The sequence below is a fragment of the Cetorhinus maximus genome, chromosome 14 (genome assembly GCF_964194155.1).
Source record: "Cetorhinus maximus chromosome 14, sCetMax3.hap1.1, whole genome shotgun sequence".
Classification (NCBI taxonomy): domain Eukaryota; kingdom Metazoa; phylum Chordata; class Chondrichthyes; order Lamniformes; family Cetorhinidae; genus Cetorhinus; species Cetorhinus maximus.
Genome location: NC_135892.1, coordinates 58,626,245 through 58,650,838, shown reverse-complemented (window position 1 = coordinate 58,650,838; position 24,594 = coordinate 58,626,245). Strand labels below are relative to the sequence as shown.

The window sequence follows — 24,594 nt, the reverse complement described above, 5'->3', positions numbered from 1 at the left end:
GTGCTGAGTTAAGGGAGAAAAAGACAGAGGGATAACTATTAGTAATAATTACCTAATATTTTGTTGTGCAATGTTCTGTGACCTTGTCTCATTTCATCCAGTAAATGTGTCAATGTTTGACTGATTATGTTCCTCTGAATTGCTTCGAGATGTTTTATATAACTCAAGTTCTTAATAATTAAGAGTATATATATTTTATCTTGTTTCAGAGATGTTTCATCAGTAGAATTGCTAATGAACAATCACCAAGGCATCAAGGCTGAAATTGATGCCCGGAATGACAGTTTCACAACGTGCATTGAACTTGGGAAATCTCTCCTGGCAAGAAAGCACTATGCATCTGAAGAGGTAGCACGCCCTTTATCAAGAAATTGTGCTTAGCTTTGACATCAAAACTGCTGGCCACATTTTAGTTGCTGCATTTTGTCAGCACTCATTGTGATTGAATTGTCTGGTCACTAAATATCAACTGCAAGAACATTGCTAGTTTTACTGGATTATTGGAAGTTTGTAATTTAAAGGAATGTTTGTAGAAATATCTCACAATGCATATTGATATTTCAGGAGAAGATGACTGAACTTTTATTAAGTTCAATATTTGCATAGATGCTTACCTCAATTTCTAAATGAATACTTCATGATTATACTTAGTTGTAACATAAGAGAATGAAGGCATTGTTAAATGCACAGTAATAACAGTCAGGATTATCCTATTTCTAATTAATTCTTTGTTCATGTACAGATTAAGGAGAAGTTGTTGCAACTAACAGATAAGAGGAAAGAAATGATTGACAAGTGGGAGGACAGATGGGAGTGGCTCAGACTAGGTAAATATACTTACCATTATTCCTTTTTCACAGAAATCCTATTTAACGAAGAGTATATTTTGCTGAACACGTAATGCATGTACGTTTTCCTATAATCAAGTTCTTTCTGAGAAGTTTTTAGTCAATCTTTCTGACTGTACATTGCAACCTTTTGATAGAGGCCTTAAGTTTTTTGGGTATTCTGTCTGTGAGTTGCATCTGATATTAATTAGAAATCTATGAATATTATTGCTTTACCACTGCATTTTATCTTTAATTTCTGAACACTCCTCCTGAATTTCATTTCTTTGCTTAGTATTGGAAGTACACCAGTTTGCTAGAGATGCAGGTGTGGCAGAAGCCTGGCTTTTAGGCCAAGAGCCATACCTGTCCAGTCGAGAATTGGGTCAGAGTGTGGATGAGGTGGAGAAACTGATTAAGAGACATGAGGCATTTGAGAAATCGGCAGCTACGTGGGATGAAAGGTTTTCAGCGTTGGAGAGACTGACAACAGTGAGTATATTTAATGAACAACCCCTTTTGAATTATGAAACAATTGAAGAACTATGATATTTTTATTTGGAATTGAAATTACCTGTCAGCTTGGCTTAGTTGGGTATTACTGTGGTTTCTGGACTAAATTTGATGCCTTCAAATGCCTTAATTTAGATTGATTCTCCAGTCCTCTACTGAAGTACCTTTCTTCAAATGGATGTTAAAATTCCTTTGACACTTATTTGAAATCTAGCAGATATCTGATTAACTCATCATTCACCTCAGTGCTGTTTATGGGACATGGTTGGTATGAGACTATTGCATTTGTCCACTTATATATAACTCTATATAGCTCTAATTATCTTTATCATAAATGCAAATTCAGACAAGATGGTCATAAAATTTGTTTTTGTGTTTTAATAATTTAAATGTACTTTTTCATATTTGAACATTAACTTGCAACTATTTCTTGAATTTCATTTTCATGAAGTAATTTACGGAAAGATAGACAGGCAAAATAATTTTTTCATGACAAGAAAAGCAAGTGGGCGTCCTGAAAGAGGGAAAAAGAGAAATACAACTGTTGTTAGTGTATTGAAAGAACTGTCCGAGAAGGGATTTTGGACTTTAGAATTTGGGGTGTGATGGAAGGATTGGAATGAGGTGTGGGGACTTTCATACAATAGAGGGTTTGGGAAAATAAGAAGTAAACCAATGTCAGAGGAGTGAAGCTTGCATGAGAGGCAAATATGGCTGCTGGAGGTCTTCTAGCTTAGTTTAGAGTGATGATGCTTTGGAAAGATTTGAAGGTGAGGATAGAAATTTTGAAATCAATTGTCTGGGGGACAGTATAACTTGACAAGGATGGCATGAAATTTAAGACCTTGTGCAAGTAAAGAGGGCCATAATGTTCCAAATGAGTTGCTTGTAGAAGTGAGAAAGATGCTACAGAAGTCTAGCCTCAGGATGATACAAATGTTTGTTAGAATTGTAACAGCAGTTAGGGATAAAGCATGGTCCTGAGACAAACATTTTTATTTCACAAGTTCTGAAATTCTAATTTGGTCATTAAAAAAAACTTATACCTTGACAATTTTCTGATCAGTTCATACATTTAACGTAGGGCAAAATTTTTAGCTTTGCGGGTGGGTGTGCATCCAACCCACTCGAGCGTAAAATGACTCACGTTGATGTTGGGCGAGCGTCCCAAAGTCAACGTGCAGTTGTGCAATATTTCGGTCGGCGGGCGTGCACCAGAGTCGGCAGTGCGCCCGCCAACAATTAAAAGGCCTGTTAAGGCCATTAACAAGGTTATTAACTTAAATTTTTTGCTGCCGTCCAACCTTAGGGTTGGCGGGCAGGCAAAAAGGCCAAGCGGCCTTTGCACTTTTTAAGAAATCTCATCCACGGGTGGGATGAGGTTTCCTAAAGCAAATCAAAAATAAAATAAAACATTTTAATTAATAACATGTCCCTACTCAGGTGACAGTCACATGAGGGAACATGTTTTATTACAGTATTCATTTCTTCATTTTTAAAAAATTCTTCTTCTCTCTGAGCATTCCTCCCCCCAGCCCTCACAGGCAGCGCTGAGCACTGCCACTCGCATTTCACGCTGGGTGGGCCTTAATTGGCCCGCCCAGCATGAAATCGTCTTCTGGTCTCGATAACGGGCAGAAGCTTCCCGACCGCCCCTGCCAAGCCCATGTGACAAGGGCTAAATTCTGCCCATAAAAAAAACACATTCTGAATTGCACATAATCAAAGCAAACTGAAAAATTTACAGAAAATAGTCTACATGATTTAAAGTCTCACAAACGTAATACTTTCTATATCCCTACAGCTGGAGTTGCTTGAAGTACGTAGGAGGCAGGAAGAGGAGGAGAGGAAGAGACAACCATCACCACAGCCAACCCCGCAGCCTTCTGATGAGTCTGAATCACCACAACAGTAAGACATTATAGAAAATGTGAAATAAAACCTGTTTAAAAAAACTTTAACTCCTTGGAAAATAATAGTCAAGCTAACATACTAGTCACCATACTTACCATGACAGGAGAATCTGAATGATGCTCAAGTTAAGCAGTTTATAAATACTGATGGGGGAGGGGATGACATTGTTTTAGTTAAATTTATCAAAGAAAGCTGAATACCTTGCTTAACATTGGTTGCGCTGCTGAAAAGTGCAACTTTAAATTAAAAAACATTGAGCAAATCATTACAACCAAAGTAAAGACATTAGTTAGATTCTGTAGGAACTTTCCTATTAGAAAGAAATTAAAACATTATACCCTTTGTTTAAATACTGTACATTGCTAAATTACTATACAGTAATCGTGAACAAAATAACTTCTAAAATAAAAATAAATTTAAATAAATAAATAAATAAAGTAGGCATAGCTGGTTAGGCCAGCATTTATTGCTCATTCTTAATTGCCCTTAAGAAGGTTGTGAGTTGCCTTCTTGAAACGCATGTGGTGTAGGCACACCCACAGTGCTGTTAGAGAGGAAGCTCCAGGATTTTGGCCCAGCAACAGCGAAGGAACGGCGATGTATTTCCAAGTCAGGACGGTGAGTGGTTTGGAGGGGAACTTGCAGGTGGTGGTGTTCCCATGAATCTGCTGCCCTTGTCCTTCTTGATGGTAGTGGTTGTGGGTTTGGAAGGTGCTGTCTAAGGAGCCTCGGTGAGTTTCTGCAGTGCACCTTGTAGATGGTGCACATTGCTACCACTGTGCATTGGTGGTGGAAGGTATGAAAGTTTGTGGATGGGATGCCAATCAAGCGGGTTGCTTTTTCCTGGATGGTGTCAAGCTTCTTGAGTGTTGGAGCTACACTCATCCAGGCAAGTGGAGAGTATTCCATCACACTCCTGACTTGTGCCTTGTTGATGGCGGACAGGCTTTGGAGAGTCGGGAGGTGAGTTACTCACTGCAGGATTCCTAGCCTCTGACCTGCTGTTGTAGCCACAGTATTTATATGGCTAGTCCAGTTTAGCTTCTGGTCAATGGTAACCCCCCCCCCAAGGAAGTTGATAGTGGGGAATTCAGCGTTGGTAATGCCATTGAATGTCAAGGGGTGACGGCAAGGGGTGACGGTTAGATTCTCTTTTATTGGAGATGGTCATTGCCTGGCACTTACGTGGCGCAAATGTTACTTGCCATTTGTCAGCCCAAGTCTGGATATTGTCCAGGTCTTGCTGCATTTGGACATGGACCCCATCAGTATCTGAGGCGTCGTGCATGGTCCGGAACATTGTGCAATCATCAGTGAACGTCACCACTTCTGACCTTATGATGAAAGGAAGGTCATTGATGAAGCCGCTGGACTATGCGGTGGTCACTCCTACCGATACTGGCATGGACAGATGCATCTGCAGCAAGCAGCTTGGTGATGCTGAGGTCTTTTTCTCTCTTGTTGGTTCCCTCACCACCTGCTGATGACTCAGTCTAGCAGCTATGTCCTTTAGGACTCGACCAGCTCAGTCATTAGTGGTGCTACTGAGTCACTCTTGGTGATGGACATTGAAGTCCCCTACCCTGAGTTCATTCTGCGCCCTTGCCACCCTCAGTGCTTCCTCAAAGTGATTTTCAACATGGAGGAGTGCTGATTTATCAGCTGAGTAGGGACAGTACGTGGTAATCAGCAGGAGGTTTTCTTGCCCATGTTTGACCTGATGCCATGAGATTTCATGTGGTCCAGAGTCGATGTTGTGGACTCCCAGTGGGACAGGACATACCCAGGGATAGTGATGGTGGCGCCTGGAACATTATCTGTAAAATATGATTCTGCGAATATGACTGTTCATTGGGACTAACTTTTTGTCCTGGCCTGGACTTGCCATCTCTCCCACTCCCCAATTCTCCAGATCGCCACCGACCATACTGACTGACCTTCTGGTCACCGCCGGCTTTCCCACTGGCCAGCCCTTCTAGGCTTCCCCCTTCCGAACCCTCGCTGCAATCGAGGGCCCGGGAGATGAGCGGCGAGTGGCAGGAAGCAACCTATGGACAGCTTCAGGTTGCAAAGCCGCAGAGGTAAGCCACAAGCCAAAGAGGAGGCAAGCAAGAGAGTCAGCCAGCGGGAAAAGTTGATCCAAAATGGCACCAATTGGGTCTCACAACCTTGCATCACACCTGGTGCAAAACAAGGTTAATGCAAATCTACAAAGCTGAACACGAATACTGGCCCTATTAAAAATACAACGTTAAATCTAAATGACTTAAAATGGGACAACTTTCAGCGAGAACTTGCTCTAGTCACTAAAATAGAAAAAAATTCACCCCCCTCTGTCCACTCTAAAGATAAAGGTATAATTTACACTTATGTTTGTTTAAACAATGGTCAGTAGCTCCTGGATAGTACCATGAAATTGAGATAATTTTCAGGCTCCGCCATCAGTCAGTGGCTTTATTCAGGCCCCAAGGAGTTATGGTTGAGGTCTTAATAGCATATTGAATGTCTCCTTCGCATTTTGCAGTAGGCTAATGGCCTGAGCTTCTTGATGGGGCCTCCTCGGATTTTCCTGTATGATAACATTTTTAATAGCATTGATCCCTCTCCTCAATTATACATTTCCTCAGCAAGCCCAATCTCAACCCCTCGCCCTCACAAAACACTGCCACTTCTGCAACATCCTGTTACTCTGCTCTCCAAAGTCCCTAAATGTGTTATTGTGTCAAAAATCAATGTCCATCTTTGAAGAAACTCTGGTATTGGCAGTAAGGGAATGAGGGTAACCGTCAGCTGCCGGGAAGTATGGGGAAAGAATATCCTGCTGAATTTAATTTCCTGCCTAGCACCAATCCAGATTAAGAGATTGGTCATATGGGAAAGCATGCTAACTAAAGCTGGGTACTGGACAGGAGGGAACTTGGTGGGGGAGATACTAGGTCATGAAGTTTGAAACATCATCGGACTTGGGAGCATCAGCCAATCCCAGGAGTGAGACATCCCCTTCCTCCCCCTTGCAACCCCCCACTCCATGCTCCCATTACTCATTGTTCGCTTTATGAACAGAACTCTCAAGTCATATTATAGTAATTGGAAGCCATTGAATAGCCCATAAAACTCCAAGTAAACAAACAGGCTTCAGAACTGCTATTTGAAAAAAGCAATGGAAACAGATGAAACATTTACACTCAGTTATCGTACTGGACTACCCTTTTAATATGTGAAATATCTCTACCTTCTTATCCATTAGATGAGCTTTTTTTTAAACTCATCTGAAGATTCTTCCACATTTACAATGTTGATCTTTTACTTGACAGCTTGCCTGTCGTAAGTAACAGTCTGGCAAATACATTGTTTAATTGTCTTCCAATCATAGCACTCTCATAACTCACCTTACTGAACTTTGTTACAATTTATACTAAAGCATTTAATGAAGTCCTGTAAAAGAGACAAAGCCATTTTATTTGCCTTTTAAACTCTTCTTTCAATCCATGCACGCAACTGATGTAAAACCCAACAGCTGCTAAAGTCCAGCTATCTCCATGAAAATTTTTAAAATTACCTGTGCTAAGCTCTCAATGAGCCCACAGCGCTGTCAGTTTCATCATTCATGGGAGCAGATGGGTCCGAGGCCCATTTCCTCCCCCACCCTTGTGAAAATGGCTGAGGGCGGGAACAGAGGCGGGACCTCTAACCACCCCTGCTCTCGGGTCATTTTTCTCAGTTCCGCCGCTGGTCCTATTCGGAACCATGAAAATCCAGCCCCTAGTTTAACTGGAATTCATACTTCTGCTAAATTTCCCTAGAATTAATTTAAATGAATAAGGGAAGAGAAATCCAATTCAGTCAGAAAATGTTGATTGTCGTGGCTGTTCAGTGACATGTATCATCACATGAGACTATTTCTTCTTTTCTTCCCAGGGAAGGCACTAGAGAAGGAGAACACATTTCTCAGAATGGATTACCATCAGACCAGGAGTCCCCACGGGTTAGTTACCGCTCTCAAAACTACCAAACCTACAAAAACTTTCAGAACAGACGAGCTGGCAATGAATGGGCCCGATCTGGATTGTGAAATCCAAACCAATCAGAATGAAATATATGTACCTTCTTAGACTAACCTATATATTCATTCCCATTTAACTGCTGACTTTCTCACCTGCTTTATTTCTGCAAATCAGTTTATTTAATGAATAATCTAGTTGAAAAGGATCCATTCATCTCAAGCATTCATACTGCTTTTGGTTCTCCATCATAAGTAATGGCCAGCAACTTATTTGGCAGCCTTGAATGATGAGAACAATAGAAACCAAATAGTTTGGGTGAAATTAAAACTTTTAAGTGGACATGCTATGTGGTGGATTAGCCAAATAATTCATCCCTGATGCAAGCAGATTTTATATTTCAATTATATGGATAAGTAGATATAATTCTTGAGACACAATGGCTCCTGTATTACTGGAGCTGGCGAAAGTTTTGTTTCTGATGGGCAACCACTCAGGCTTGAATGGTAGAGATGTGAGAAAAGATAATTATTTTGAAGTTTTGTTGCAATGGGCAATTAGGGAGGATTTTGCCATAACTTTTCTTCAGAAGATTAAATGACTGGGATGGAATCCAAAACAGGCAAATTGCACCTGGTCTGTGGAAGGAATGAGTTTTTGTTGTTCCATGTTTTATGTTATGTAACTGAGTTTCTGGTGTCAATTAGAGGAACAAAAAGGTACTAAGTCAAGATGGTGTGAATTTGAAAATGTTGTTTAGCAACTTGGGACATTATTCACCTATCACAGCAAAAGCATGGCTCCTAATTAAGGCTGGCCAAGGTCAATTCTGTGATTCCAAGAAAATGAGTGTATTTGCACAAACAGGTAGCTAATTTTGCCAGATTTAACAAGGTCAGCTAATTTTATAACTTTACAGGTGCTCCTTGCAAAGCTGGTGCCTTGCACACGGAGTCTAATGAAGTAGTTGGTGGGAGCAGCAGTGGGATTGGGGTATGTGGTAAGTAGAATTAGCCTGAAGCCTACAGCCCTTAAAGAACTGTTCCTTAAAAATAAAGGGATGCAAGTACTTAGTTAATTAAAATGTTGAAGCTTAGTTAAGGTTTTAAAATGATCACAGCAGTTTTCAGCCTTTGCACATGTAGTTATTGTGGGGTGAGGGGGAACGGAATCTGGCCAAATAGAAGTGTGGCACTGCCCTGACACCCAGTATTGATGGCTGCGACATGGATTTCCAGTGCAAGGGGAGTTGTTCTATTTTGCGCTCTATTGTATCCACTCCAGAGGATGGCAGTGCACCATACCAGTCAGGAGGTAGTAGCTAAAGTGAATACTGTTTACTGGAAACAGATGCATGAGAAGACAGCACATTTTAGTCTTACCATGCAACATTCTTAATCAACAACACCATGAACCAGGTTAGATGACACCCTACTATAATGTGTAGCCTGTGAGTCTATTCCACACTTACTGCTGGCCTACCAAACCCTCACAAAATCTTACAGTTCTACCATTAGCATATTTTACATATCTCAGCAGAACAGGTGGTCAAGATGGCATATACAGCTGAAAACCTAGACACACTGTCATCTTCCATGGTCTTCAGGTTGGACATGTGGCAATCACCAATGCCCTCTTTCACTTCATAAAATGTAATGGGGCTGCACATCGTGATATTCAGTGGGAAAGGACATTTAAAAGAAACCTAGCATGCTGACCGAAGGATCAGTTACATTTTTAATCTAGACACTACCTGATACGGTAAGGCTGCCCAGGAATACGCCATAGATACACCAATTGAGAACTGTAATGATTTTGTCAACTGCTGGTGATACCATTACTGTGTTAAACATTTGCTACAGATAACAAAACCCTCTCCGTAGCAAGGTGAGACATTTGTCCCCGTTAGCAATTGCGTTACATTCTACAGAATGGCCTGGGCCTCCTAACCTCCCTCTTTCATCTTCTATCATTTGAACCGTGAAAAAATATCTGTTTGAAATGTTTTAAAAGCAAGGTTATATGAATGAGTTACTAAAAAAAAGCAACCAATGTATTACAAAAAGTGAATACAACTCACAAATATGAAACCTATCTAACAAACTACACCATAAAGATAGGAAATAGGAGCTGAAGTAGGCCATTTGACCTCTCGAGCCTGCTCCACCAATCAAGTTGATCGTGGCTGATCTTCCATCTCAATGCCATTTTCCCACATTATCCCCATATCCCCTGGTTTCTTTAATATTTAGAAATCTATCATATCTGTGTCTTGAATATACTCAATGACTGAGCCTCCATAGCCCTTTGGGGTAGAGAATTCCAAAGATTCTCCACTGAGTGAAGAAATTCCACCTCATCACATTAGTCCTAAAAGACCTACCTCTTATTCTGAGACCGTGTCCCCTGGATCTAGCTACCACCAGCGTACCCACCCCCCCCCGCCCCACCACACCAGGGGAAACGTCCTTCCTGAATCTACCCTGTCAAGCCCTGTAAGAACTTTGTATGCTTCAATGAGATCATTTTTCATGCTTCTAAACTCTGAAGAATATAGGCTCAGCCTCCTCAATCTCTCCTCATAGAACAATCCCACTATCCCAGAGATCAGTCTAGTGAACCTTCGTGGCACTTCCTCTATGATAATTCTATCCTTCCTTAGTTAAGGAGAGCAAAACTGTACACAATACTGCAGTATTGCCAAGGCCAGTCTCAGCAAGGCTCTATACAATTGCAGCAAGACTTCTTTACCCTGTACTCAAATCTTACTATAAACGTTACCCTTCAAAAGGATACTTAAGAGTTCCTGTGCTCATGAAGCTTCCCTTAAGCCCATTCCAAATGAGATCCATAAAGAAAAAAGAGCAAACCTGACACACACACTATTGTACTAGGTGCCAATTTAAAGATAATTTCGTGAAATATGTGATGTTCATGAGTTTTACACAGCAAGTCGATACAAGTATTCAGCTCTCTTTAAAAAATAGCGAAGAACTAAATTGCAGACCTGAGAGAAATTAGAGCCGAGCCTGCTCTCCTAATTAAATGCTCCCTTCGGACCAGTTGCATAGCTGCTCTCCTGACTTTTTCAGACTGAATCCTTACATGTCTACATTAACAGAGTAACCTTGTTTATACTATTCATGGGTAACCTTGTTTATACTATTCATGGACAATGGGCCTTATTTTTGCACTTACAAGAACATTGAGTCCTAAGGCTCTTGTCTGTGGTCCCATTTGTGGTTTTTTTAGAATATTATTTCATCCTCTATAGAGAATGATGTTTACCTAGGGTTGATTAGAGAGGTTAATTTTAAGCAATTAGATTGAATGTTACCTGTAAGGAGATGTTAGGTGGATAAATTACTCCAAGCACATTTCTATATTTGTGTAACACTGGATTTATCTATAGCTTAATTTTTTAATTCTTTAATACTATTCACAACAAAACAAACAACACTAATTGTATTTGCGAACTTCAATTTCTGAACTACAGTTTCTAAAATGAATATTTATTGAATTTTTATTGTGTTCAAATTGAAGAATGATGCCTTACTTAATAGTTCAGTGGCAGTCGGGTATGATGATGACAGTTCTCATACCCTGAACTGATGTGCGTTGTTCAGAGTCTGAGTAGTAAGATCAACATTACTCCAAATAAGTTGAGGAGTGACTTATGAAATATTTCTACAAGATTACATTATGGTCTCCGGGAGACAATTTTTTTTTAATTGAAGTGGTATAAAAGAAATTTTTACTTGAGGTGCTAATATCCAAAGAATACAATTTATTTCTGATTTGTGCAGACATCAAGGGAAAGCAAGGCCCAGCACATGCTACTTCCACTTATTCATAAATTATTCCAGAAAGGGAATTTGTTAAATGTTTGGCTATTCCAAAGTGTCAGGGAGCTTTGGGTTTTAATTGTGATTTTTAATTTAGTATTTTAAGTTCTGAAACAAAAGTTAATCAGATTTTATTTCTAAAAAAAATTCAAATTCAACATAGGAAAGGAAAGAAAATAAATATATATATATATATAAGATACATATATATACTGTATAAGGGGATTTAATGTCAGTGAAAAAGTGATTTCCTTCATTCTAATTGAGCCAACTTTTTTCCTTACTGCAGGAAACTGTCTCAAGTAGTTTATTCCAAATCTAAGACACTGAATACTTTATAAAATCTTGTCAGCAGATAAGCTGAGAAGGATTTAACAACAAATTACTAGCATGTTTAGAAGCCACTAATTCAAGCTATGGTCATGAAGGCTTTATCTAACATGTAAATAACAAACTACACAGGGTGCACATTGGCATCACTAAACAACCCAGAACTATTAATATAGTTTTTCCTAACCAAATATTACAGAGCGACGGAACTAGGTGTAAACCTTTCTCTAAATTGATGTTCAATAGCAAGTGTTTTTATGTACATTTACTATATTGATACATGCAGTGTACAAATGATTTTTGAAATCACTTTCCTATAAATTGAGTCAATAGAAATAGTCAGCGTTCTTTACTTCTCTCTATTTCCTGTACCAGATTCTAGTCTGTACCTTGCACTGATTATTGTTGCAGTATTAATATTTTGTGGGTTTTTTTCTGCACTGATGGTGAGGGACTGTGCATACCAGTACAGGAATTCTGCTTTGGTGAATGGTTCATAAAGCGTTGTATGATGACAAACGTCCCATGTGTTGACAATTTCATTAAATGAGTTGTGTTGAAGTCTAAAAATTCTGTTAACAAAAATTAACTTTACCCATAACAGCATCTTGACTCTGTTTAATAGCAGTAAGACAAAAAAAATGTTGTTTTAAATTAATTGAGCTCTTAACTAATGAGCTCTAAGCAGAGTGCTTTTAACTTATTCCAAATTTTTATATGTAGCAAATCAGTCAGTTCTCAATATTCAAATTGGTTAGTAAGTCAAGTTTGATCATAATTATTTTAGGCAGCGTGCTGGATCAAATGCTAGTATGATTTGCAATATATATCCCCTTTAATGTTTAATTTAGCCCAGTTTAGACTTTTTTGTCTTTGGTTATTTTCATATAATTTTGTCAAATGTAATCTGTCATTGAAAGTTCTTAATTGTTCTGTGCAACACAAGAATGGTGGTGTTGAATTTTGTTTTCACCTTTAGTCACAGACTGTTCTTATTGCATGTTTGTTTATTTTGATTCAGTTGTTACAATGTTGGCCATCATCTAATTGAACTAAGCATTGCTACTAATACACACAAATGAAACAATTCCAATATTTGTTTTGATTCTGTTGTAACTATCACTTGATTAACAAACTTCTGTCATTTTTGTTTTTAACAGTATTAGTTTGTTTTTGCATGTGTTTAGCATGTCCAAGCTTTAATTATTAAAGTTCACCTTATATTTAATATTTTCTTTGTTAACTTGTTTGTGTTTTCAAAAGAAGTATCATAGTTTCTTAGTTTTTGTACATATTTTTCTCTCGCTCAGAACTGTACATTTTTAAAGCATTGCTATGAGTAAATTTAAGCTTAATATGCCAGAGATCACAACAGCGCAAATATGCATTGTTCTAAAACCTTAAATTCCTTTAATTTGGTGCTCCAAATTGTCTTTAGAAGCTGCATCACAGTACAAATTTCTTGGTTTAGAAAGTATAGATACAACAGTCATAGATTATGCCCTCAATTCTTAATTTTTGTCTGTTTTCTCACCGAATTCACTAACACTGTTTTGATTTGCTAGTTCTGTCCATCATTTCATAAGCTTCTTTGTAATGTCTCCCATTAACTACCATTTTCTTACAGTAGGGGGCACCTGTGTGTTGAACTAAAATGTTCTGTACAACTGGCTCTTTAGGGAACTGTCAGCTTTGACCATGCAAAGTTCATGCATATTGACAGCCTTTAATTCTACTAAATTTTATAGAAAAGCATTGAGAAATGAATTCAAGGAAAGATGTTACCAAATGAGACCACTAGAATGTAGCAGATATGCAGCAGAGAAGACAGTTTAAGGACATCTCAGTTTAAACAGAAAATACTTTGATATGAAATCTCTAACCCCAAATTACCACGACAGAATGACAGATGAAAGTTATTTTGTCGCAACCAATTTTCTTTTGTGTCGCTCCCTTAATTTGAATTTTCAGTGATTAATAAGCTATTAATCACTGAGTTGAGGAATTGTTTACTATGTTAGCATCATCTTTAAGTCTGAGCGGTATTGTATGAACAGTAGTAGTTTAATGAGGTATTAAAGCATATTTATCATGTGAAAGTTTAGAGATTGGCTGTTTCTGCAGTGTTTTTTTAAATAATCTTATGTTAACATGCAAAATATGAATAATGATTTCTGAATGAAATGCTAGTGGAATAAGGCAGCTAATTTTTGTTTTCCCTTTTTCTAAAAATTAGTTGCATGTGTAAAATTGAAAAGTCATATTTGAATAGTCTCAAGAACTATCAATACTATCTTGATCATCCAATCATAGTTTTTGATTGTGAACTAAATGTAAAAGTTAGAAAGCAAAGAAGGAGACAAACAATCAGATTAATAAGGTATTGCTGTAATCCACCCGAACTGAGAATTCATACACAGCACATGCTTCTGATGTAAAAAACATTCAAAATGTTGCCCCGATCTTTTGCACTGGTATGAATGTGCAAATTTCTAAATGAGTGCACGTTTGATCCTCTCTTAATTAAAACTAAAGCACTAGTTAATATTTATTTAGTTGTAGTAAATTTGCTAATTACATACTGGTCACAGTGTGGCTAACTGACTGCTGCATCCACCTTGCAAATACGATTCAGAAAAGCGAGAGAAAAGTATTGATAGCACAAGAACCAAGAGTGATCTGAATTTCTGTGGCTAAATCTAGTGGAATTACAATTCCAATTATTTGGATGACTGGATTTCTGAAGATACCTGCCCTGTCCAGATAGAAACTGCAGAGCTGCTGGAAGCTTGGCTGCTCTCTAGGTTGTCAGGATCACACTGCAGCAAGCAACATGAACAACAAAGCAAGTGATGGACAAGACCTTGGGTCTGTCTGTTTATGGGGGTAAATAACTGTATTGGCTTTGTGACTTTCTTGGCTTTAATTTCAAATCCATACTAGTTAAAAATGTTATAATTACTTTGCTTAAAATGCTGTGTGCATTGAGAACTGTGCTCTTTTTTTAATCAAACTATAAATAACTAAACCTAGGTGGTGGTGCTGATCTGCATGATGTGATCTATAAAGATTGAAATTTCTGCATGCCTAAATGATATCTTAATTGAAAAGAGTGAATGAGCATAAGCAAAGTCTCAGCTAAAGGAGAACTCGATCTACATTGAAGGGGTGGCCATTAGAATGGGAGGATAGTACAAGGCTTTTTTAGTGCCTCGTCATTTATCTTTATCTTTATGCTGCCTTTAGTTCACTGTCAAAAATTTTCCCCACCCTCCCATAAGCATCTGTATGAAGATTATTTTGGATTTTTTTTTTTGATGAATTGAATGCACTAAGTTATTTGGGGGTAATATCTTTATTTGCTTCTAATGAAAATAGATGTAAATCTCTGCATCATAAGCTTTCCTTTCCATTTTAAAAGTACAGCTGCAGTGCTTTTTATTCTCGATTCTACTGGAGTGGTTTGGTGTTACTTATATGAATGCCAGTGTAGAGCTGCATTCTCTTAGCAATGTTACATCTGGATTCCCTTAAGATGATATACAAGAAACAAGTGGTAGAGGGTTAATTTTAGTCCATCTGAGAAAAATGGAAAGAAAAAGAGGAAGGAGATGCTTTTTATAAAAAAAAACTTTTAATAAACACCGTCTTTTTGAAAAAAAAATCAGGTATCATTATAGACTTTGTTTATACTCATTCCAAATACCTAACAGTTTACCTTATCCAGGTCACTGTTAAAGTTGCTGTGTGCTTAGTCTCACTGTGTGAAAAAGAATATTGTTGTGCAAAAATGCTTTAAATCTACTTCACAGTTAGAAACTGCTTTTACAAATCAGTCATATCTATCTCAGGCTACATGAGCTCCTTGGCAATTCTCACAGAAGTTCCTCAAGTTAATTCTAGGAATAAAGTTTTTCCACAAAGAAAAGTTTTTTTTTCACAAAAATTGGCAATGCTAGGAACTTTATTCCCCCACCCCCATGAGATTTGGAAAATTCTTCAGGCAACTACTCATCTTGAGGTACATATGCACCATTAGCTTTCTGGTACCTCAGTAAAGTTGCCATGTGTAAACTTAAAAACAAGTGTTGGCGCTAGCTTATTTTGGCTATGGTGACCATTATCATTGTGCTTGCTCCTCTCCTCACCCAATACCCACATACATGCAATTCGAGTTCAGATCAATTGCTAGAGATCTGGAGTTAAAATCCTGGTTAATTTTTCCCCTACTTAGTACAGGAGCCCTGTTGACTCTTAGCTAGCTCCTCTTAACATGAATCTAAGTTAGGACGTTGGTTATCCACATTATTCAATGCCACACTGCACTGTGCAGTTGTCCACACAATCTTTAGTGGGTGGTCATCATTTCATAGAAATCCTTAAATAATTAATGTTCTATTGTACTGTGTCTCAAATCCATTGAATACATGAGTACTTACAATTCATAAATCAATAATGAAATTTTCAGCGCGTGGAGAATGCACAGCCTCCTTGTATGTGTGTTTGGTTTCATTCTATTTTGGACTACATTAAAACAGTAATTTGTTTATTATTTGTTGAATCTAGGTGTCTGAGACAATTGAAACAAATGAGATGGTGAATGGCGCCACTGAACAGAGAACCAGTTCCAAAGAGCCCAGTCCTACAGCTTCACCAACTTCAGATCGTAAAACCAAGACCTCACCTTTGCAGTCCCAATCTGCTACTTTACCTGTCAAGTCACAAGAAACTCCATCAGCACAGATGGAGGGCTTCCTGCATCGCAAGCACGAATGGGAAGCACACAATAAGAAAGCATCAAGCAGGTTACATCAATTTCTCAAGTACACATTCTGTGAAGTAACTTGAACCTGGGCTTTCTAATGTAATTTTTTTTTTGTCTAGAATGTAGACATCCTTCCTCCCATGATCTGCACCTCAGGTAGCCAAGAGGCTGGGGAATTTGCTCTCGGGCCTTCTCTCTTCCACCCACCAATCTTCTACCCCCGGCCTTGATTTTTTTTGTCTTGCTATGCCTCTGTTTGTATCTCTGTAGTAATGTACCCTCCAATGTTTTAATATAATCCATAGGCTATTGTTCTAGTGCACAGGCCCTTTAAATTATTTTGTAAGTTAGAGGCAGACTTGAGCGCAGCCTGCGTGGGAACTTTCAGATCACGGCCGTGTAGTTTAGAGGGAACGTTGTGTGTAGTCGTCCACATGTGATCAGGAGCTTTGTGAGCTCAAATATGCTATACTGCAACTTAGCACAACAAACAACTGAGTAGTGGTTTAGTAGTATAGTAATCTAATATACATATAAAGGGCTTCTATAGAATGCAAAACATTGAGGGTGTTAAAATTGTTGTGCTTAAGAAGTCTGAAAAGGTACCCCTGTAGAGATAATCTATTAAAAGTTCAAACTGGTTTTGGGAGGAGGACCTGATCAATACTATTTAGCAGATATAAACCGAATTTACAAAACATTTGCTACTTAATTAATCTCTGTAAAAAAAAAATAATAAAATAAAATCCTCTTTATGATTTACTGAGTAAATGCAAAGCCAGGCATGTTACTGAACCAGTCCAAGAAAGTCCTAACTTTGATTCTCAATCTGTTCTGAACCAGTTGATGTCAGTCAGGTTTATCATATGAATCCTACAGTTGGAACTAAGAAGGGAACAGTCAGCCAGGAATCCTGTGACCTATACTGGCAAGTACTTGTGTGGCCGTTGCATAAAGGCAGAATTGGGTTTGACTGTTGTGTGATAGTTAATATCAGCAGCCTATTCACATGAAAAATTGACTACTTGAGCAAAATATTGCAAGGCTCGTTGCACCCATGAAACTGTATAGAATGACTCTGGGGCCTGAAGAGAAAAGTAAACATTTTAAATTAAACATTTTGACTTTGCAGTGTCTCATGATTGTGAATTTGATTAAATAAATGTTGGTGTATTACAAGATAAAAATGTAGAACTATTAAGGACTCTTTCATTTTTTTAATTCTTCAGATCATGGCACAATGTGTATTGTGTGATAAACAACCAGGAGATGGGCTTCTATAAAGATGCAAAGAATGCTAGTTCAGGTATCACATATCATGGGGAAGTCCCAATCAGCCTGAAGGAGGCACTGTGTGAAGTAGCTGTTGACTATAAGAAGAAGAAGCATGTCTTTAAACTAAAGTAAGTGCTTTCTTATTTAGTCCATGTTTTCTGTGCTAGATATGTCATGTGAGATTTATCCACTCCAAATCAGTTAAACTTCTTACTGTATTTTTAAGACATTTCATGAGTCTTTATTAAATAAAGATAACATGTAGCAGCGAGGAAAAGAAAAATGGGAATACTGAAAATCTGAAATAAAAACTGGAAATTTGCAGTAGATCAGTCGATATCTGAAAGAGAAAATAGATTAACATCTTTGATGTTGAACTGCAAGTTGTATTCAAACACAGGTGAAATAGTCACAAAATGTGGCATTAAGAAGTGGCTAAGTGAACTTAGCAAATTTCTGATGGCATTGATTTATGTCTGTTCTGAATAAACAAAAGGCAATCATATCAAATGAAATGCAGCAAAATCAGATTCCTTTTGGAAATTGCTATGATGAGAAATGACTGTGTTTGTTTACATAGATCTGCAAACACATCAGTAACTTGAAATATTTTTATAAATTTCCATTCAAGCTGATTCTCTTCAGTCTCAGGTTTTTTTTAAAAAAGTAAATATTCTAGGAATCCACTGCATATATACATTTTATGTATATGGTTCACACAGAGTAATTTGTAACCTGCTGACTGGTCAGATACATGTACTTTTTGTCTCAGTAATGTAAAATGCTTCACTTTACCAACCTTCATTAGTGACTCCTGAGTGACATAGTAAGTTCAGGCAGTGTTCTGTGTAACAGCATTTGCAGTTGGAGGTTTCTATATTGTAATCCTTCCCCTTCCTTTACAGCAGGCACTGTCTCTCCTTGCTTGGGTATAGTTCCACATGCACTAGCAGGGATGACTGGATAGTGACTCATGCACCCTGACAATTTTCTTTAGCCTTCCCTACCTACCCTAACACCAAGGCAAGTTGTAGCAGTTTCCACCCTTGTTGAGGTCAATTCATTTCAGCTCAAGAATTGAATCTAGAACCTTTTTTATTCATCAGGCCCTTGTAATGAAGGGGATATATGGTCAAGCTTATGAATTATTGATAAAATGGAGAAAAGCAGCATTTAAGGAAAATGATTGGAAGTTAGTCTTTAGTACACAAATCTGTATTTATTTTTAACCTATATTATCAATGAATGCAAAAATGACTTGACATTTCTTATAGACGTACATACTTTCTAAATAACCAAGCATATGCCACCCATGGAGCGATCTATTTTCTATTCAGTCCTCACCTCCCAAAGATAAAGCTAGGGTACAGTTCCATGGATAGCAGTTGTAGATAGATAGTATTTCACACATTCTACACCATTCTTTGTGTATGCAGTGTCTGTCAGCATGGTCGTTGATTATGGGAGCATTCTTAGCTTGGGGGCACCATGGCTGTAAATTAATAGGTCAAACTTGGAACTTTGCTGCTGTTAGGTTTGGTTGCAACAATAATAAATGCATATAATGTGTGTCTTTTTGTTAAAAACAGGCTGAGCGATGGCAATGAATATCTCTTCCAAGCCAAAGATGATGTAAGTTTCTAAATCTTGTCAAGAACAAAATTAGGCATTTATTATCTTGTTTACATTTTAACATTCAGGTTAGAACACTTTCCTGAATCTTTTATGCTGGAGTTCAGTTTTTCAGCATTTATTTCTGTGTACATTCAAATCTTTTTTTCTTAACTGGAGTTTTTACTCAGTGTATAAAGCCATTCCAGTGTAGTGGACTTTGTCCAGTCATGCATTGTTTATTTACTGCTGCGTAGAGCAAAGTATTGATGTAGATACTATGAAAGTATCTTTTCACCTAGCCACTACTTTATTTTATTAAACAGGAGGAAATGAACAGCTGGATTCAAGCTATCACTTCAGCTGTGTCTACAGATAAGAGCGAGCCAATTCCAAGCAGCCAGAGCACCCCAGCAGCTAGCCGTGCACAGACCCTGCCAGCCAGTGTCGTGTTGGCTGGTGAATCTAGCCCTGGCAGACGAGAGAAAGATAAAGAGAAAGACAAAGAGAAGAGATTCAGCCTGTTTGGCAAGAAGAAGTAGAGCAAATCAGCAGCCTGCACTTCTTACATTACCATAAAACTCTAGCATGAGCGTTTAGAACCAATACATTACACTCTGTGCCTAATGCCCCTCAAGCCAGTTAGTTTAATATACAGAAAGCATCAGAGTGTTGCTAATCTGTAGAATGTGAGGTGCATTGGGCAGTTTTCATTTAAAAATGAAAGGACCAGTTGTTGATGATTTGTATGTAGATTAGGGTCCAAATATCTAAATTTCTCCTCAATTTTGTGAGGCTGTCTTGGAAATAAAACAACCTACATCCATGTGCTACTGGAATGCAAGGCAGCAGTGCTTTTGAAAACTCTAATTGTGCACATGGAATGTGAATTAAAAAGATCCAAAATACTTGTCCAATTCCATTTATTAAAGTTGCTATCCTGAGTCTTGGCTAGTAGAAACTTCCATTTATTTAAAACGTATATTGTATCATCTTTGCTATAACAAAAGGCAAATGTGCATTAATTTGCATTTTAATTAAAAAAATCATGTTAGCCTGGCAACAGATATTAACAAAAACTGCTGGGTCTTTGTGCACCAAGCGTGAATAAAGAATGTTGGTATATAAGAATGAATTAGGATACTGATTCACTTTTAAATAATATGTAATTTTAACTTTTCTTTTTTGTTGCTCAGTTGCATTATACTGTATGTTTCAAATAATTCAAGTACAAAGTATAAAACTTTAGATGTATATTAAAACCTTTCAAGGCATTGATGTTAAGTGTTGAAGTGGGGATTCATTATCTGGAAAAGAAATGTTACTCAAATGGTTATTTGCTCGTTGGCTAAAGCACTGCGTGTCATAATTTTGCTACATTACCTTATTATTTGATACATAGTGTATTTTTGTCATTGTAACTATTGTAATGAAATCCATCTTACTGCACAATCAGGATACATAATAGGAATGAATCCTTGCAAAGACTGGGCCGGTAGTCATGTAGTACAACAGGCTTTCAGTTGTATGGGACTGCACCTGTAGACTTTACCCTATCTGTTAAAATGTGCGATGTCATTAAATGCTTTTAAAACTTATTGTGCCATGGGTATTCTTGTATAAGTTTCAATAAACCTTCTGTTTTAGAGCTAAATGCAGTTTGTGTACGTTTTAGGAAGTCTTTCCTCAATATATGTCATATCTGCGTTCTAACTGCTTTATAATGAGTAAGTTTATCACCTTGGAAATTTCCAGGAATTGAACCACAATAGATTTGATGCAACATAGAAATGTTTAGCAATAATATGTATTAATCTCAAGTGATTAAGGTTGTGTGCATCTATATTTTAATTTTCCATACCAGTAACCCTGCCAAATTACAGGCAGATTTAGGTTTTTGGCTGTACTTTTCTATGATCAGACCTTAACCGGATCTAAAATTTGTATAAAAACAAAAAGCTACTGCGGATGCTGGAAATCCAAAACAAAATAAAAACAGAATTACCTGGAAAAACTCAGCAAGTCTGGCAGCATCGGCGGAGAAGAAATCAGTCAACGTTTCGAGCCCTCATGGCCCTTTTCATCAGCTAGATGTTAATGTCCTGCCTAAAACTGTCTGTTGTAAGTGCTATTGGCCAGAAAATTCTTCTCTCAAAACACGTATTTTAAGCACTGTAAGACTTAGCCACTTGGATAGAATCCAATCCTTTTGTTATTTTAAAGACCTCAACCCTGTCCCCACAAAATCTGCACTTCTCTGAGTAAAAGGTCCCAGTTCTCTAAACCTATCCTGACAACTAAGGACCCGAAAACTAATCATCAAGAAAGTGGACCTCCTTTGAATACTTTTCAGAGCCTCTGTATACCACACTTTGTGAAGGAGCCACAATTGGAGACAGTATTTTAGATGAAGCCAAACCAAAACCTTGGAGAAGATCTATACTCTTGGGATGAACACTAGTTTATGAATTTTTGCAACAGCATCATGACATTGGTAATAGACCTTCAATGTTTCACGAACTACAAGCTTCTAGGTCTTTCTGATCAGCATTTAATTAATTAATGTAGTGCCCTAACTCTGCATATCGTCAGCAAACTTGTTAATACTCTGCAATGCCTTTGTGCTGATCGTTGTTAAGGATGGTTATCAGCAATGAATGCCTGTGGGATTTCACTAAGTAAGTAATCTCAGGTGGAGCTGATAGGATTAATAACCACCACCTGTCTGTGCAATGTAACCAATTTGGTATCCAACCTAGAATCTCCCCACAAGTTCTACAAGATGTAACATTACTTAGCAGTCATTTTTCACAACTTTTATCAAAGATCTTTTTTTAAAATGCACCCAGTGTCAGCTTCAAGCACTCAAGTCAGATTTGGTGTAACTAAAAGAACAGTAAAAGACCCCTTACTCTGTTCCAACAGCATAATTCCCATTGTTGGAAGAACATCCCACTCTAATGTGCCATTTCTCTGAAGTATCAAGTAGTGATTTAGAGGCAGGTTCTGTGCTGTTTTTATGCTCCCCCTAGGAATTAGACTTCACATAAGACTTTTACAGACAGAAAAGACTTCCATCCTTTCAGTCTACATGTATATTTGCATAGATATCATCTAGCAGTACTTCTCAATCACCACCAACCTCCCGATTCCATTACAAGAAAGGACAAAACCGATATAAGAATAGACTATGCACCAATTTACATGTTGGGAACTCTGGTGCAGAGGTCAACCAGCCCCACAGGATGTTCTGTACATTATGGAAGAAAAATTCTTACTGACTGGCACCTCTTCCCATGTTTTTAACAATCATTCTTGGGATGTGCATGTTGCTGGTATTTATTGCCCATCCTCAGTTGAACTAAGATGATGATGATTAGCCTTTTTACTTGTAGCGGTTTGATATAATAGTGGCATGCTAGGTCATTTCGGGCAACAGTTTGAGTTTTCCAAGTTGCTGTAGGTAGGAGTCACGTAAAGGCAAAACTCAGTACCAACAAAAGATTTCCTTCCATAAGTACATTAGTGAACCAGTTGGGTTTTTTGTTTTACAGCATCTATGACAGCTTTATAATCACTATTTGATACCAACTTTTTATTTTCAGATTATTATAAACAGAACTCAAATTCTCACACTGCAATGATGGAATTTGAATTAACATTCTCTGAAATTAGCTATGATTTTAGATTGTCTAAACTTGGGTTTTATTCTCTGGAGTTAATGATGCTAAAAGTGTGATGTGACGTAAGTGTTTAAAACACCAAAGAAAATTGGGAAAGTAGTAAGGGAACATTGTTTTTTATAAGGGAAACCAGAACAAGGGAATATATTTCTAAAATCCAAACACTAGGTTAACAACACCAAATTCAAGAAAATGTCTTCACAGAAATTGCTCTGAAGGCATGAAACTGACTGTCCCAGATGGTCATAAAAACAGACACAAGTGACGCATTTGAAAGGGAGATGAACACCTAATTAGAAAGTAAGGATATTGAGAGATCAAGTATAGGGCTGAGTTTTGCCACAGTTTCAGAATCCTGACATCAGGCTTAAAAGTGCCTCTCAAGCCTGCACTTGCTGGCAGTACGATCGGCTCAGTGATTTGTACCATAGGCGGCCTTCTAATTGGCTGCCTGCAGGCCTGCCCAATTACGCACAGCAGGCGGGTGCCTGATGTTTCCACAGCTCTGAAGCCCCAGCAGTGCCACTGGGAGAGATGGACACATTTGAAGCAGGTTGAAGACCTCGTTGAGGTAGATACAAATTAAAATCCAGAATGGCTGAGGAGGCAGGTCCTGTCGGTCATAGGGCATTCTCCTCTGGGGGGATTCTTGGGACCATGGGGTCTGCCATTCCTGCTTGCAGCACCCTCTATGGGACATAGGGACTCAAGCTACGCTGGTCCCTGGACTGCTGCAGGGTGGCTGCCTCCATGAAGCTGGCAACCTGCCCATGATGGTGGGGGTGGGTGCTCACTGTTGTTGGCAAAATACTGGTTCCCCATAAATTGACACTTAATGGAGCCTTTTATTAGGAAAATTGGCTGCCCACCTCCTCGGAGTTGGGCTGCTGATCTGTTATGCAACCGCTCCTGTGAAACTTCCTCGGTGATGGGACTGCATCAGGGAGCCATCCCAATGTGACTCTCCACCATTTTACTGGCCCCTGCCCATTGTATTCCTATGTTTGCTTACAAACTTACCAAAATCTCAACACCGCCTGCCTCCATTCTTGCCACCTGTGGGCTGGTAAAATTCTGCCCATAGAGTCATTATGGATCAGAAGAAGGCCATTCAGCCCATCAAACCCAGCTCTCGTAGAGCAACATAGTCCTATTCTCTTCCATACCTATAGTCCTGCAAGTTCATTTCTCTTGTGTCTATCCAGTTTCCTTTCGAAATCATTGATCGTCTCTGCTTCCACTATCCTCAAAGGCAGCTAGTTCCAGGTCGTTTCCACTTGCTGCGTAAAGAAGTTCTTCCTCATGTCCCCCCTGTATCTCTTGCCCAAAATCTTAAACCTGTGTCCACTAGCCCTTGCAGCATCAGCTTTTGAGAACAGCTTTTCTTTTTTGAACTTATCCAAACCTGTCATAATCTTATAAACCTCTATTAGATCTTCCCTCAATCCCCTTTGCTCCAAAGAGAACAACCCCAGCTTCTCCAACCTAACCTTGTAGCTAAAATACCTCATCCCTGGAATGATTCTGGTATATCTCCTCTGCAACATCTCAAGTATCTTCACATCCTTAAAGTGTGGTGACCAGCACTGTTAGCAATAATCTAGTTGTGGTCTAATCAGAATTTTATAAATGTTCTGCATAACTTCCCTGTTTTTGTACTCAATTTCTCTATCTATGAAGCCCAGGATCCCATGTGCTTTGCTAACTACTTTCAAAGTGCCATGCCACCTTCAAAGGTCCGTGCACATGTACCCTCAGGTCCCTCTGTCCCTGTACATTCTTTAGAACTGTATCATTAAGCATACAGTGCCTCTCCCTGTCCCTTATGAC

The 24,594-nt window shown here is 38.4% G+C and overlaps 1 protein-coding gene across 4 annotated transcripts in view; it reads left to right on the top strand.

The window, feature by feature from the left end:
* The window catches only part of sptbn1 (spectrin, beta, non-erythrocytic 1), a 278,283-nt gene extending 257,604 nt beyond the window's left edge, over positions 1–20,679 (top strand). For all 4 annotated transcript variants that reach the window (XM_078556981.1, XM_078556983.1, XM_078556982.1 and 1 more), the window contains 9 exons: positions 210–348; positions 743–827; positions 1,123–1,319; positions 3,145–3,251; positions 7,173–7,239; positions 15,997–16,235; positions 17,425–17,598; positions 19,060–19,102; positions 19,408–20,679. In XM_078556981.1, the coding sequence (XP_078413107.1) occupies positions 210–348; positions 743–827; positions 1,123–1,319; positions 3,145–3,251; positions 7,173–7,239; positions 15,997–16,235; positions 17,425–17,598; positions 19,060–19,102; positions 19,408–19,623 (1,267 nt within the window). In that variant the 3' untranslated portion in view covers positions 19,624–20,679. The remainder of the gene's footprint in view (positions 1–209; positions 349–742; positions 828–1,122; positions 1,320–3,144; positions 3,252–7,172; positions 7,240–15,996; positions 16,236–17,424; positions 17,599–19,059; positions 19,103–19,407) is intronic.
* The last annotated feature ends 3,915 nt before the right edge of the window (positions 20,680–24,594 follow it).